The following is a 13,410-nucleotide window of genomic DNA, read 5'->3' as shown; positions in this document are numbered from 1 at the left end:
TATAATGTATTCAGGGAAAGCTTTTCTTTGATGAGTTATTTGACCTAATGGAGAGAAAGTAGCAATTCATGTGGATATGAAGGGAAGATGCATTCGAGAAGAGGATGCAAAGGCCATGAAGAAGAAGCATGTTTCCAGGAATAACAAGGTGAATTCCATGGTTAAAGAACAGTGAGCGGGGATGAGGGTCAGGGAAGGTGGGAGCTTGGTGGGGGTGGAGGGTGAGGTCAGGAAACAGATGAGTTAAACAGGCAGCACAGGTTTTATATCTCATAGGATCTCATATGCTATGTTAAGGCCTTTGGGTTTCAGTTTGAATTATAAGGGAAACCCTTAAAGGATACTGAGTAGAGAAATAACATAATCTGAATTATGTCTAAAACTATGACTATTGTGTAAGCTACAGAGAACAAAGGTAGAAGCAGGGAGATTAAAAGCACAGATGAAAATTTCATGTAAATGATTAGCCACAAGAGAAATAAAATTTCCTGGACTTAATTAATGAACATGGTGACCTAGACCCTCTATTCCCTGTGACAAGATTGCAAAGATGTTAGCACCTGTTACCTGTCAAACACAACAAATTTGTTTGCCAACAAATAATCAGACCTCAGGAAAAACAACACTGTCTGCATAATAAATGAAACTCATTTACAAAAGTCTTTTCATAATGTACATTAATTCTTAAAGCTTTAAATGGTTATCCCTAAATCTGTCAGATTCATGAAAATCAAACTACAAACATAGAGATAAATTATTCCACTTCCAGGAATAGCACACTAACACAAACTCTTCTACTAAAGATCAACTAGAAAAACTTGACAATAATTAAAAACAAACATGAAAACATATTTGTTTGAAGGCACTGGGGTCATGTAGGCTCTCACAGGCTCACAACAAAGTAATGATTTGTAGTTCAGGATCCAGGAGCAGCTTTTGAGAAACTTGGCCTTTGGAGGCATTCCTGACTTCCTCCTTAAAAACAGTAAATATTTAAATGGTCTTTTTTTTTTTTTAAGATAAAATAATTCATCTTATTAGCAATTAAGAAAATAAATATTAAAACTGCAATAAAATACCACTGGACACTCATCAAAATAGCTAAAACTAAAAAGACATTACTAAGTTCTGGTAACAGCGTGAAACAATCAACTTTTATATACTTGGTGTGTGTAAACTATACAACTGCTTTAAAATTAAACGTATACATAATATAGGTTTATATATATATTTTTTAATAGAAGGTATAAGTGACTTCAATTCTCCACCTTTTATTAAAGACATTACCTCTGAAATGACTCAGTAGCATCTTCCATCAATAATTAGGAGCTATTTCCATACTCCTTGAATCTGGCCTATTCTTTTTTTTTTTTAATTTTTAAAGTTTTCTTCCCTTAAGCACCCGGAGAGCATTATTTACAGAACCCACGTTTAAATTCACAGCAAACATTGTTCTAGAACTTATCACTAAACTACATTCTTACCCTCCACCCCCCTCCCCCACCCCCAACGTCTGAGCAAAACATCTTCACGGCCCCAGCGACTTCAGGTCCTTATCTTCTTGACACCTGTGTCGTGTGGCCTGTTCATTTTTTTTTTTTAATATATATTTTATTGATTTTTGTACAGAGAGGAAGGGAGAGAGATAGAGAGCTAGAAACATCGATGAGAGAGAGTCATCAATCAGCTGCCTCTTGCACACCCCCTACTGGGGATATGCCTGCAACCAAGGTACATGCCCTTGACAGGACTCGAACCCGGGTCCTGTCAAGGGCATGTAAAGGGAGTATATGAAAACTCTTAGATAATGCCACTAAAAGAAACATGGAGGGACCTGTTAGACCTTCTCATTTAAATAAAAGGCCTTTTACAGCCTTAAAGGAATTGCTTCACAGTAATCTGACACACACAAAGTCAGTCTAGAGAAAGAGGTACATCTCAAAATGATTTAAGCATGGCATTTGGCATAATGTGATACCCAGTAATTCCACTCTCAGGCAGACACCCAAAAGGAATAGGTAATCATCTGTAGCAAGACGCATGTAGAAGAATGTGCTCATGTTAGTTAAAAACTGGAAACAATTCCAATGCCTATCAACATTATTATGAATAAAATGTGATCTGATTATATAATAAAATACTACAGAGCCATAAAAATGGACAAACCATAGTTAAACATAATAAGGATGAGTGTCACAAATAAAATTTTGAAGAAACCAGAAACCTAAGAACATAATCAATAGGATTCCTTTTAAAATACAGTTAAAAATAAAAATCAAAACTAAAATGTAGTGATTAGCAATGTAAGACTTGGGGTAAAAATATAAGAAAAACAAGAAAATATTACCATAGAAAGCAGATTACGTGAAAGGGAAGAGATGGGAAAGTTATTTAGAAGACGCCATGGAGACTTCTGGCATTCTGGTAATATTTTACATCTTGAGCTGGGTGGTAGTTACACAGATATTGGTTTTGTGATTAACTGATCTGTGTTTTCTGTACTTTTCTGTATATACATAATTTAGCATGTGAAAGAGATGTGAATAAGTGAGACCACAGGTCAGACAAAGAACTAAATATGTCCAGATTCAAAATATTTTTCTTTAAAATGATATGCTGTGCTGAGATTTTGTTCAAAGCATGTAATCAAAACAACACTGATTTATTCTGTTAGCCTGTTTAAGAGAGAGAAAAATAATTTCCTTTTTGTTTAGCCATTCAATAAAATGTAGCAGGTACTATATTATGAAATGAACTGCCACTGTCTCTCATTAGGGGCAATAAAAATTAAGGTGTGTGTTCAATAGCATTCAAAAAGTCCTGATAAAATATTCCTCCATCATTTATCTAGTTGCTCTTCAGAAATCAAAATTTTACTGTGATGGGAAATATTTAAGTAGAATTCCCTCCTGGCCCCACTATAGCTGACAGCAGAAGACCTAGTCCCTTTCTGCCAGAGAAACCCCAAAATGAAGAGCTCACAGATCTGACCTCTCTCAAGGCTTCAGTGCTGTATCCCAGCTGACTATCAACTTGATATATGTGGTAAGAGACATGTATACACAAGGTGACAATATGCTATACTACCTAGCTTCCTTTAGAACTTTCTCTTTTAAGAAAAGATACCACTATAAAATAAATGCTGAAAAATCATCATTAATATAACCCGTATTTGTCCATTTTTTCATATTCTACTGCTACAGGTTTTGCAATCTATAACACAAAGCATAAAAGAGTTACAGATTGATTCAGTTAAGAGAACACTTTTCTTTAAATCTGTAAACTCATTTGCCCAGGCCAGTGTGGCTCAGTGGTTGAGTGTCATCCCATGCACCAAAAGGTCGCCAGTTTGATTCCTGATCAGGACAAGTGCCCAGGTTGTGGGCTTAATCCTGGGTAGAGGTGAGAGTGGGAGGCGACTGATGTTTCTCTCTCACATAAACATTTCTCTCTCTCTCCCTCTCCCTTCCTTTCTCTAAAAATCAATTTTTAAAAACATAATAATAAAACTGTAAACATATTAAATAAGGAAAAAAAATTCAGCTTGAATTAGCACATAACAACTTCACTTGAATTTAGAATGTACCAGTGAGCAGATGTTAGTACTGGATATACTATAAGACTATAATAATAAAAGAGTAATATGCTAATTAGACCAAAGATCCTTCCAGGCATCATTCCAGATGTCCTTCCGGATGAAGCCGGGGCCAGAGCGAAGCAGCCCCGGTCCCAAGTGCCTGTAGGCAGGGGCCGGAGGGAAGCAGCTCGAGTCCTAGGTGTCTGCCAGCAGCGGCCAGAGCGAAGCCCAGGTCTGGGTGCCAGAGAGAAGCCGGCGCCGGCAGCCAGGGGAAAGAAGGCCTACTCTTGCATGAATTTTCGTGCACTGGGCCTCTAGATATAAATAAAACTATAAATTTTCCTATGAATCTATAACTGTGAAAATGAGCTACAGATTAGCAGCATTATATTTTGAAAGGGATTACAAATCAGACAAAATGCAATTTTAAAATACAAGCCAAAATGTTGAAGACTGTGGCATAGGTAATTCTCCAAGTATAGACAATATCTTTTATCCCACACACCCCTCTTACAATATGAATTTAACATTTCTCCATTGAAAAGTGGGATCAAGAACCTTCCCCCTTGAACCTGGCAGGCCTTTGTGATTGCGCCACCCAATAGAAAACAACAAAAAGTATGCTGTGGGACTTCCGAGGCTAGGTCATAAAACTCCATGCACTTCTGTCTTAGGATGCTCATTCTTAGAATTTAGATGCCATTGGCATTAGAACCAGGTGTAGACTATTAGTTAAAACCCTAAGGGCATTGAGGATAGTGTTGGTAGAAGCCTATGAGGCTCAGGAAGGAGTTGTTGGTGAGGGTTTAAAAGAAAGTAAGGAAATGTGATTGGAAGCTGCAGGAAAGGGGATCCTTGTTTTATTTTGGGAGGACACTTGGAAACACTGATACTAGCAGAAAAATTTTAAATAGAAAATGTTCCCAATGAAATCATTGACCAAAAGTGTCATTGGATTTCTTCTGGCTGCGTAAGATAACATGAGAGGAAACATATGAGCTAAAGGACGAACTGTTAAATCTCAAGAACTAAGGACTTGCTGGGTTAAACAATAACAATGTGAAGTAACAAGCACCTCCAGATGACAAAATTATTCTCAAATAACAAGTGGCTTCCAGGTAAAAAATCAAATCCAGAGATCTTAAGAACATATGTTAAGACTTTAAAAAATCTAACAGAACTTCATAGAAATGTTTAGATTAACAAAAGGTCTTATAAAGTATATTAGTTCTCAACTGCTACATAAACAATTACCACAAACTTGGTGCCTTACAACATCCAATTATTAATTCAGAGTTCTGTAAGTCAGGAGTTCCAACAGGCCTGGCTGGCCTCTCTGCTGTGGGACTCACAGGGGTACAATCAGGTGTCAGTCAGGCTGGGCTCTTACATGCAGGCTCTGGGAAAGAGCTGCTAGGAGGTTGGTGGCAGATTCTGATTCCTGCCTCTGATGATCTGTTTCCTTGCTGTCAACATGAGCCACGCTCTGTTCCTGGGGGTTGCCCTCATTCTTTCTCACCAGTTTCTCCATCTTCAAACCAGAAGCATATGGAGTCCTTGGCACATTTTGAATCTTTCTCACTTTTTCTTCCGCTACCATCAGGGAATACTTTTTGTTTTTAAAGATCACACCTGATTGAGCCTGGCCCACCCAGATAACTCTCCATAGTTTAAGCCAACTGACTTGGGACTTTAATTTTATCTCTTTAAATGATAATTATCTGCTTAAGCAAAAATAATGATATAGTGTGGCATTTATAAAATATATAAGACAATGTATAAAAACAACAGCAAAAGGCATGGAGGAGAGAAACTGAAATACATTATTGTAAAGCTTTTATCAGTTCCTGGACCTGGAGGCAAAAGGAAAAATGGGTGCCCCTGTTCACATGTTTCATGTATATTTAGTGGTTAATATTTTTCAGAACATACATTGAAAATTTAAAACTCACAACACTTTAAGTTTAAATATTTATTAAATCTACAATAGAACTTGTTATAATTTTACTTACCTGGCTTTAATGAAAGCAAAGTCATCAATAATGTTTTAAAAATCCAATTAGTTGCTTATGTTATTTTCAACTGAGGTAAATGCCACATTAAATGCTTTTCTTGACCAAGTGACAATTGTAATTTCAAATTAAGTTCAGTTTACTGACACTTCTTTCACAAGACCCCACTGTGACTGGTATTACTTTTTTTAATGTTTTCAAGGTCACTTACACATTTGGATAAAATTGCAGTAAGCAAATTTCATGAACTGCTTTTAGATCATGATATCATGCTGACTTTATATTGAAATTATTGATTCTGCATGCTGATAAAACAATCCAGAGGAAATTTCTACAGAACTTAGTCCAAATATTTAAAAATAAAGTCAGTGACTATTTTTGGTAAGTAGATATATTCCTAAAAGTAACTTTGGTTAAAAATTGAAATCACTTAACTCAATCCCTTTATTTTGTACACGAAAGCACTAAGATCAGAAAGATGAAATGCTTTGTCCCAGGATACATAACTACTTAGTAACAAAGTCTAAACCCTTTCTACAACAATATTAATATGGAGGGGGAAAAAGAAAACCATGCTAATCTTCAGCCAGATCTTTTAAAGTATAATAAATTAAATGTTAGAGTTGTTCTAAAAAAATTTAGAGCCTTAATTTGTTAAGATAATTTTTATAACTTCTCTTATATTAATGAATGTTTTAATAACCTAAAATGGAGAAAAATTAATAGATGAGTAATACTGCTGATATAAATAAAGGCAAGCTCCTACCATATAAAACAGTATAAGTAGAGCCTACAAGAATGACAACCATGGGAGACCTTGAGGATAGGTGACTGACTGGGGACTCCAGTTCCCCCAACACAGTTTGTTTGCCCCAAGGGCTTAAGAGGTCAACCAATATCTCAGCTGACCTATTGCATATTCACACTTCAGTTGAGTACTCTCTTAAAAAATACAGTATAGACTCTATTCTACTACTAGAAATTCTCTGATTCTGCAGGACTATAAGTACTTCAACACTTAGCCGCACCAGGAAAAATAAACAAACAAACAAGAACAATTCTCAGTCCAATCTTCTATCAAGCTCATGCTCTCACTCCTCACATCTGGGAAACTGAAATAAATAACTTACTCTCAAGAGAGTTTCACAGCCATAAAAACAAAATTTTTAAGAGCAAGATAAAACCATATAGATTGTGAGAATAGGGTTTACTGGACTAGCCATGGACCTCAATGAAGACCAATGGCAAAGAACTCGCTGTGAAAGCATCATGGCTACTTTATTAAGTTGTACCTAATTTTCAGCCCTCTGAGACAATAAAAAACATGACTCACTGCTTATTAATTTCAAGGGTCCAATGAGACAAAGCATAAAAGTACATAAAATAATACCTGGCACATAATAAGTGGTCAATAAATGTTATATATATATCATCGTATCTTCTTGATGGTTTGAATGTGATACTATCAGGTATAGTGGTTACTGTTTGTCCACTGCAACTATTGAGAAACTCAGCTTTGATAAGCTCCACCCATCCAGCCTGACTAGAATTCAGGAAAAGGTGGCAGCACTTACATAGACACAGTGAGATCTCTCAATCACCTACAAATTTTATATAATACTATGAAGGACTTAGATGTTCCCTCAGCCTCCAAATAGAAAGGCAATTTACAGGTTTACTTCTTAGCAAAATTTTATGAGAAATGGGTATCTATTTTTCTGAATTACTATTAATTAGGCCCCAGTTTTAATTGTATTCTTAGATTTTTCTGTATCTTAACCTATTCAATGTCTCCCCATCTCCAAAGATCACCACCTATAAGAAAGAGCAAAATATATAGGATTAGGTAGTACTTTATTCTTAAAAGACATGTAAATCATCAAAGAGAAGCATAAATACACTATTATGTAGCAGCAGTCTTATTATTAAATAGTCGTTAGCATGCCAACCTAAAATATTGGAGGAGGTGACTTTTATGTAACTTTTGCATAAATGAATACCCAATATCCATTCTCAAAGCCAAGAAATCTATAAATCCTTTTATGTATCTATATATAGCAAAAAAAGGCTTGATAAATTTAAATCAAACCAGTCTAGATGCATGCTTACAATTTTCATATTTGCTTGTACTTTAGCATCAAAATAAGTCAATGTACATTACAATCAGTCGAAAAGTAGAGCAAATAACCAAATTAAAATAGGGTTGAAAATTTGAGCAATATTCACATGAGGCAGAACTTTGTTTCTCAATTTAAAATGAGACCCTCTTATAATTACAACTTATTTCTTCTCACATTATAGCATTAATAATTAAATAATACTGTTTTCCTCCTCTCTTAACAAAAAGAATGATTATAGTGTTCCTGCCTCAAAGGACTCAATATTTGTAAAGAGTTTTAGGCTCTGTAGCTGAAAGCTATCATGTAAATACTAAGTACTATAATTGAGAATAATGATATAAATGAAATATGGTTTAATATAATAGAAAAATACATTTATAATTGGCACACTGCCATACTACCCCTGTGGATTTGTTCTTTCAGAGCACATACTCTACGAAAGGTCACTGTGGGTAGGGAAAAAAATCACACAGAGAGTTCAAGCAGCCTACAATAAAATACTAGTAATTAAGGATGTGGTATTTTTCCTCCATATTCATTTAGGAATCATCTCTACTAATTAAGAGAAAATGAACAATGATTTGTTCAAAATGATGACTAAGACAATTCAATCTCAATTCTAATAGCCTGGCTACAAAGTAGAATACTATAACACTGAATACAAACTATTGTACAAGCCATCAAGTCAGTATTCAACTACCTTCCAAGATAATACATTCCTAAAAATATCTTCCTGAGTAATTTATGTTCCTAACAAAATGTTAAATTACAACATTACAAATTCAAATTCAATTAAGTGTCTACTATGCGAGAATTGTAATAATCATTTTACAGACATGATATCATTTAATTCTATCAATAAACCTAAGAGGCAGGGATTTTGTCAAGTTAGGAAATTTTCCACAGAAAGATTCAGATTCTTGAACACAATCTATGAATTTAAAATCAGTATTCTCTCTTTAAATCCAATGTTCCCCTCACTGTGTCAAATTAAGGTATCTCTGACTGTGCTAATTAATAATCAACTAACAAATCACTTAACTTCTCCGAGCCTGAATTTTCTCATCTCCAAACTTAGAGGGTTGAAATATAAGGTTGTATATATTCTTCCAAATTAGTGTTGCCCCAAAATTAGTAATAGCCCCAAAAGTGGAACTGCTGGGTCATAAAGCAGTTTCATTTTTAATTTTTTTGAGGTAGCTTCATACTGTTTTCCACAGTGACTGCACCAATCTGCATCACCACCAACAGTGCACAATGCAGATGATGGACTAGCCATGGACCTCAATGAACACCAATGGCAAAGAACTCACTGTGAAAGCATGGTAGCTACTATATACAATATCACATCATCTGCATCACCTTTTCTCCACATCCTGGACACTTGATGGTTGATTTATTGATAACAGCCATTCTGACAGGTGTAAGGTGATATCTCATTGTGGTTTTAATTGGTATTTCTCTGATAATTAGTGACATTGAGCATCTTTTCATATGACTATTAGTCACCTGTATGTCCTCTTTGGAAAACTGTTCAGTTCCTTTACCTATTTTGTAATTGGATTGTTTGAGGGGTTTTTTGGTATTGAATTGTATAAATTCTTTATAAATTGTGGATATTAAACCTTCTCAGATGTATTATTAGGCAAACATGTTCTCCCATTCAATGGATTGTCTTTCATTTTGTTGATGTTTTCCTTTGTTGTGCAAAAACTTTTTAAATTGACGTAGTCCTATTTGTTTATTTTTTCCTTTGTTTCCCCTTGCCTGAGACAGACAGATGAGAAATAATATTGCTATGAGAAATATCTGCGATTTTACTGCCTATGTTTTCTTCTAGTATATTTTTGGCTTTAAGTATACCATTTAAGTCTTTAATCCATTTTGAATTTTTTCTTGTGTGTGGTTTAAGAAGTTGGTCTGGTTTCAGTGTTTTGCACATATCTGTACAATTTTCCCAACACTATTTACTGAATAGACTATACTATTTTTATCCCATTGTATGTTCTTGTCTCTTTTGTCAAATATTAATGACCATAAAGGTATGGGTTTATTTCTGGGCTCTCTATTCTGTTCCTTTGATCTATCTGCTTGTTTTTATGCCAGTACCATGCTGTTGATTACTATGGCCTTGTAGTAAAGTTTGTTATCAGGTAGTATGATTCCTCCAAGATTTGTTCTTTCTCAAGATTGCTGTGGATATTCTGGATCGTTTGTGGTTCCATGTATATTTTTCAAGTATTTGTTCTAGGTCTATGAAATATGTCATTGGTATCTTAAATAGGAACTGCATTGACTCTAAAGATTGTTTTGGGTATTATGGACATTTTAACCATGTTAATATTGATACTTTCTATCCCATGAACACAGAATAGACTGCCACCTATTTTTATCTTCTTCAATTTCTTTCTTCAGTATCTTTTAATTTTCCGAGTACAGGTCTTTTACATCCTTAGTCAAATTTATTCCTAGGAATTGTGTTTTTTGAAGCAATTGTAAATGGGGTTGTTTTCTTAGTTTCCCTTTCTGATGGCTCATTATTGATGTATATAAATGCAACTGATTTCTGGATATTTATTTTGTACTGAATTCATTTATCAATTTTAATAGTTTTTTTGGTGGAATCTTTAGGGTTTTCTACATACAATATCATATCATCTGCAAGAAAATATTTTTCAAAACTTAATATATAACATTTTAAAAAGTTGTTTATAGTTTGTTACTTCATTAATTAGATTTGGGATCAATATTTTTTGGAACAATAAGTTACCAGGGTTTGTAAAAATTAGATTATATTAATTCTGTATGTCTGATATTATGTTAGTAGCAAGGAGTGGGATAAGTGGTAAGATAAATAATATTGCTTCACTAACCCTATTTCTACCCCTCTGTTCATCTATGATCCTAGTTATGAATGTTCCCACTGCCTAAGGGTATCATTCTCCATTATATGATAACGTGACTAAAATACACTATTCTTTGTACTGACTAAATAGCTACCTTCAGACCCTCAAATATATATCCAAATACAGAACAAAAGCACAGAAGTGATAATGCTGAGCTGATGCTAAATACAAACAAGAAAATAGCCAAACCAGATTCACAATCCTTAGGAATATTAGGATGGCCACAATTCCAAATACAGGCAATCCCCGGGTTACGTCAGACTTGATGTACGTCATTTAGTGGATCTCCCATTTATTTATTTTTTAAAAAGTTCTGTCATTTTGATGTATGTATGACATATGTACATATGTGCTTTATGGTTTTTATTATTAATTTACTATAAGTAAAGGTTAGGAATTGTTATCTTCTTTTATGTTTTTTAAATATATATTTTATTGATTTTTTACAGAGAGGAAGAAAGAGGGATAAAGTTAGAAACATCAATGAGAGAGAAACATCAATCAGTTGCCTCTTGCACACCCCCCAATGGGGATGTGCCCACAACTAAGGTATATGCCCTTCACTGGAATCAAACCTGGGACCCTTCAATCCGCACGCTGATGCTCTATCCATTGAGCCAAACTGGTCAGGGCTTAAATTTTTTTACTGTTTCACTTCATTATTGCTATGTATGTATTCCATGTAGGTGCTTATGTAGGTGGGTTCCGACTTACGGGGAAAGTCACATTACATCGTGCCATAGGAACAGATCTCTGACGTAACCCGAGGACCTACTGTAATAAGCCAGATGATGTAAGATGTGAAGATCTGATTAAGCCCTTTAAACCTTTTATATAGAGACATAAGATTTTTGTAAAAGAATACATCATTTTGGGTCATTAAAATTAAAGACAGTTGAAAAGCTCAAAAAAAGGAAAAAGAAAAAGAACATGACATAAAGAAAAGATTTTATGTTGAACTTGTTACCAAAATATTCACTTTTCCTAATACTATAAAACAGCAAACAGTGTCCAATAACCTGTTCTAAGAAGAGAAATATGTTATACAGTAAAAGTGATTCCTCCTCTTCATATATGTTTCATTTCCTCTAAATATTTTTCATATAAAGGAAAGAAAAAATGTGAAATAAGCATAATTTGCACAGTATGTTAAAGACATATTTAAACATTTATATGGTATCTAGCATCAAACATGCTCAAAATCTCATTTAAACTAGGCCAGGAAGGAAAAGTTTGTCAATTCCCTTTGGTCAAATTTTTAAGATTGAATTCAATACTGAACAATGCAATTTATTCATGAGAAAACTTAACCTAACCTGTATTCTTCCTTTTTTCCTATTAAAACAAATTATATGTTCCCACTCCCATCAAAAATCCAACCCTTCCATTTATGCTCTGGATCTCATTATCTTCTCACTTTCTCAAGAAACTTAATCTCTCTCTGTCCTGCATCAATTTCTCCTCCAATGGATTTGAGGTATCAGCATACAAACCTCCTCTACTATCTCGTCACTGAAGTCACATTCTGCTACATTGACTATCCTATTTCTTTTCATCTTGAAAGAGTTTACTATATGGTTGCTTTTCCTTTATCTACTTAAATTCTTTATTTAGTTTAATCAGTCAGGTTTCTTCTTTCACTCAATTGTAACTGAAGTTACTATTTGTCAAGGTCATTAGAGAAGTCAATCTACCAAACCCAACAATCACATGTCTCTCTTTGACTTAAAATGTAAAATTGTTTCAACTTAATCAAATAAAGAAAAATAGATTCCATATAATGAAGAATAACAATAAGGTAATCATTGCATTTTAGAACAATTTTAACACTTTGAAACATATACATATATTATAGGATCAAGTGCTAAATTATTAAATAAGCATATTCAGTGTCCTAGCAATGAATATAGCATAGAGAACTCTAAAGTAAAATTGTCTAGTTACAAATCCTACTTCTGCTGTTTATTAGCTGTATAACATAATACAATAAGCTCTATGTTTTTCATTTATCTATAAAGCAAGAATAATAAGTATTCATATCTGATAGAGATGGTGGAGGTAAAACTATGTCTAGCACGAAGTAACCACAAATAAAAAGGGCTTCCCTTCACTCCTTCTTCTCACTCAGATAGAATCTATCATAAATTTTGAAAATAAAAATAAAAAACTTTAAAAAAAAAAAAAAGTGGTCTTAAAAGTCCTAACTTCATAATTTTGACATCATAATTACCCATCCATAAAGTGCTTTCTGTAACCTGAGCAGAAATCAATCTAACATTAATAAAAATGAAAGTTCTTATCAAGATGATTTCATCCCAGTTGAAGAAACAAAAAGTATAACACAGGACTTTCTTAAATGATCTACCATAAAAAATTTAGAATCACTTATTAACAAAACATAATTGTTATGTACAGCAAATTTACTGGGGAAAATGCAATAAAGCAAAAATAATACAAAATTTAAATATTTCAGTGTTTTTCGGATATTCAAAGTTAAAAATTTTGATGCCATTCAAAATTACCAATATTTGTTACATATAATACTGCTATTCTCTATAAATGAGGAAATTTCAATTATCTATGATTAGCCTAGAATTAGTTATACAATAACTTAATACAGCCATTGAACTATCTTGTGGGTTTTTAGAGTCTTTTGTCATAAAGAAATTAATACAAGTGAAAGAATGTAACAAAAAAAGTCAAGAGTGTAGAAGGCTTTTAATATAGTTCATCTTGACAAATGATCACATACAAATTAAACACTGAAATCATGATGATTTAATTTACTTGTTCTG

The 13,410-nt window shown here is 33.8% G+C and overlaps 1 protein-coding gene across 3 annotated transcripts in view; it reads right to left on the bottom strand.

Annotated features, from left to right (window-relative positions):
- Positions 1 to 13,410, bottom strand: part of COMMD10 (COMM domain containing 10) — a 104,317-nt gene that overhangs the window by 70,035 nt on the left and 20,872 nt on the right. Inside the window, exon 6 of one of the 3 annotated variants that reach the window (XM_084882854.1) lies at positions 6,849 to 7,404. The exons of the other annotated variants lie outside the window; for them this stretch is intronic. Coding sequence (XP_084738980.1) covers positions 7,348 to 7,404 — 57 coding nt within the window. The 3' untranslated portion in view covers positions 6,849 to 7,347. Of the gene's footprint in view, positions 1 to 6,848; positions 7,405 to 13,410 lie in introns of those variants that run through there. 3 annotated transcript variants of the gene reach the window in all.

Source organism: Pipistrellus hanaki (assembly GCF_964339955.1).
Source record: "Pipistrellus hanaki genome assembly, chromosome: 4".
Taxonomy (NCBI): Eukaryota; Metazoa; Chordata; class Mammalia; order Chiroptera; family Vespertilionidae; genus Pipistrellus; species Pipistrellus hanaki.
This window is presented reverse-complemented; position numbering and strand designations above follow the sequence as displayed.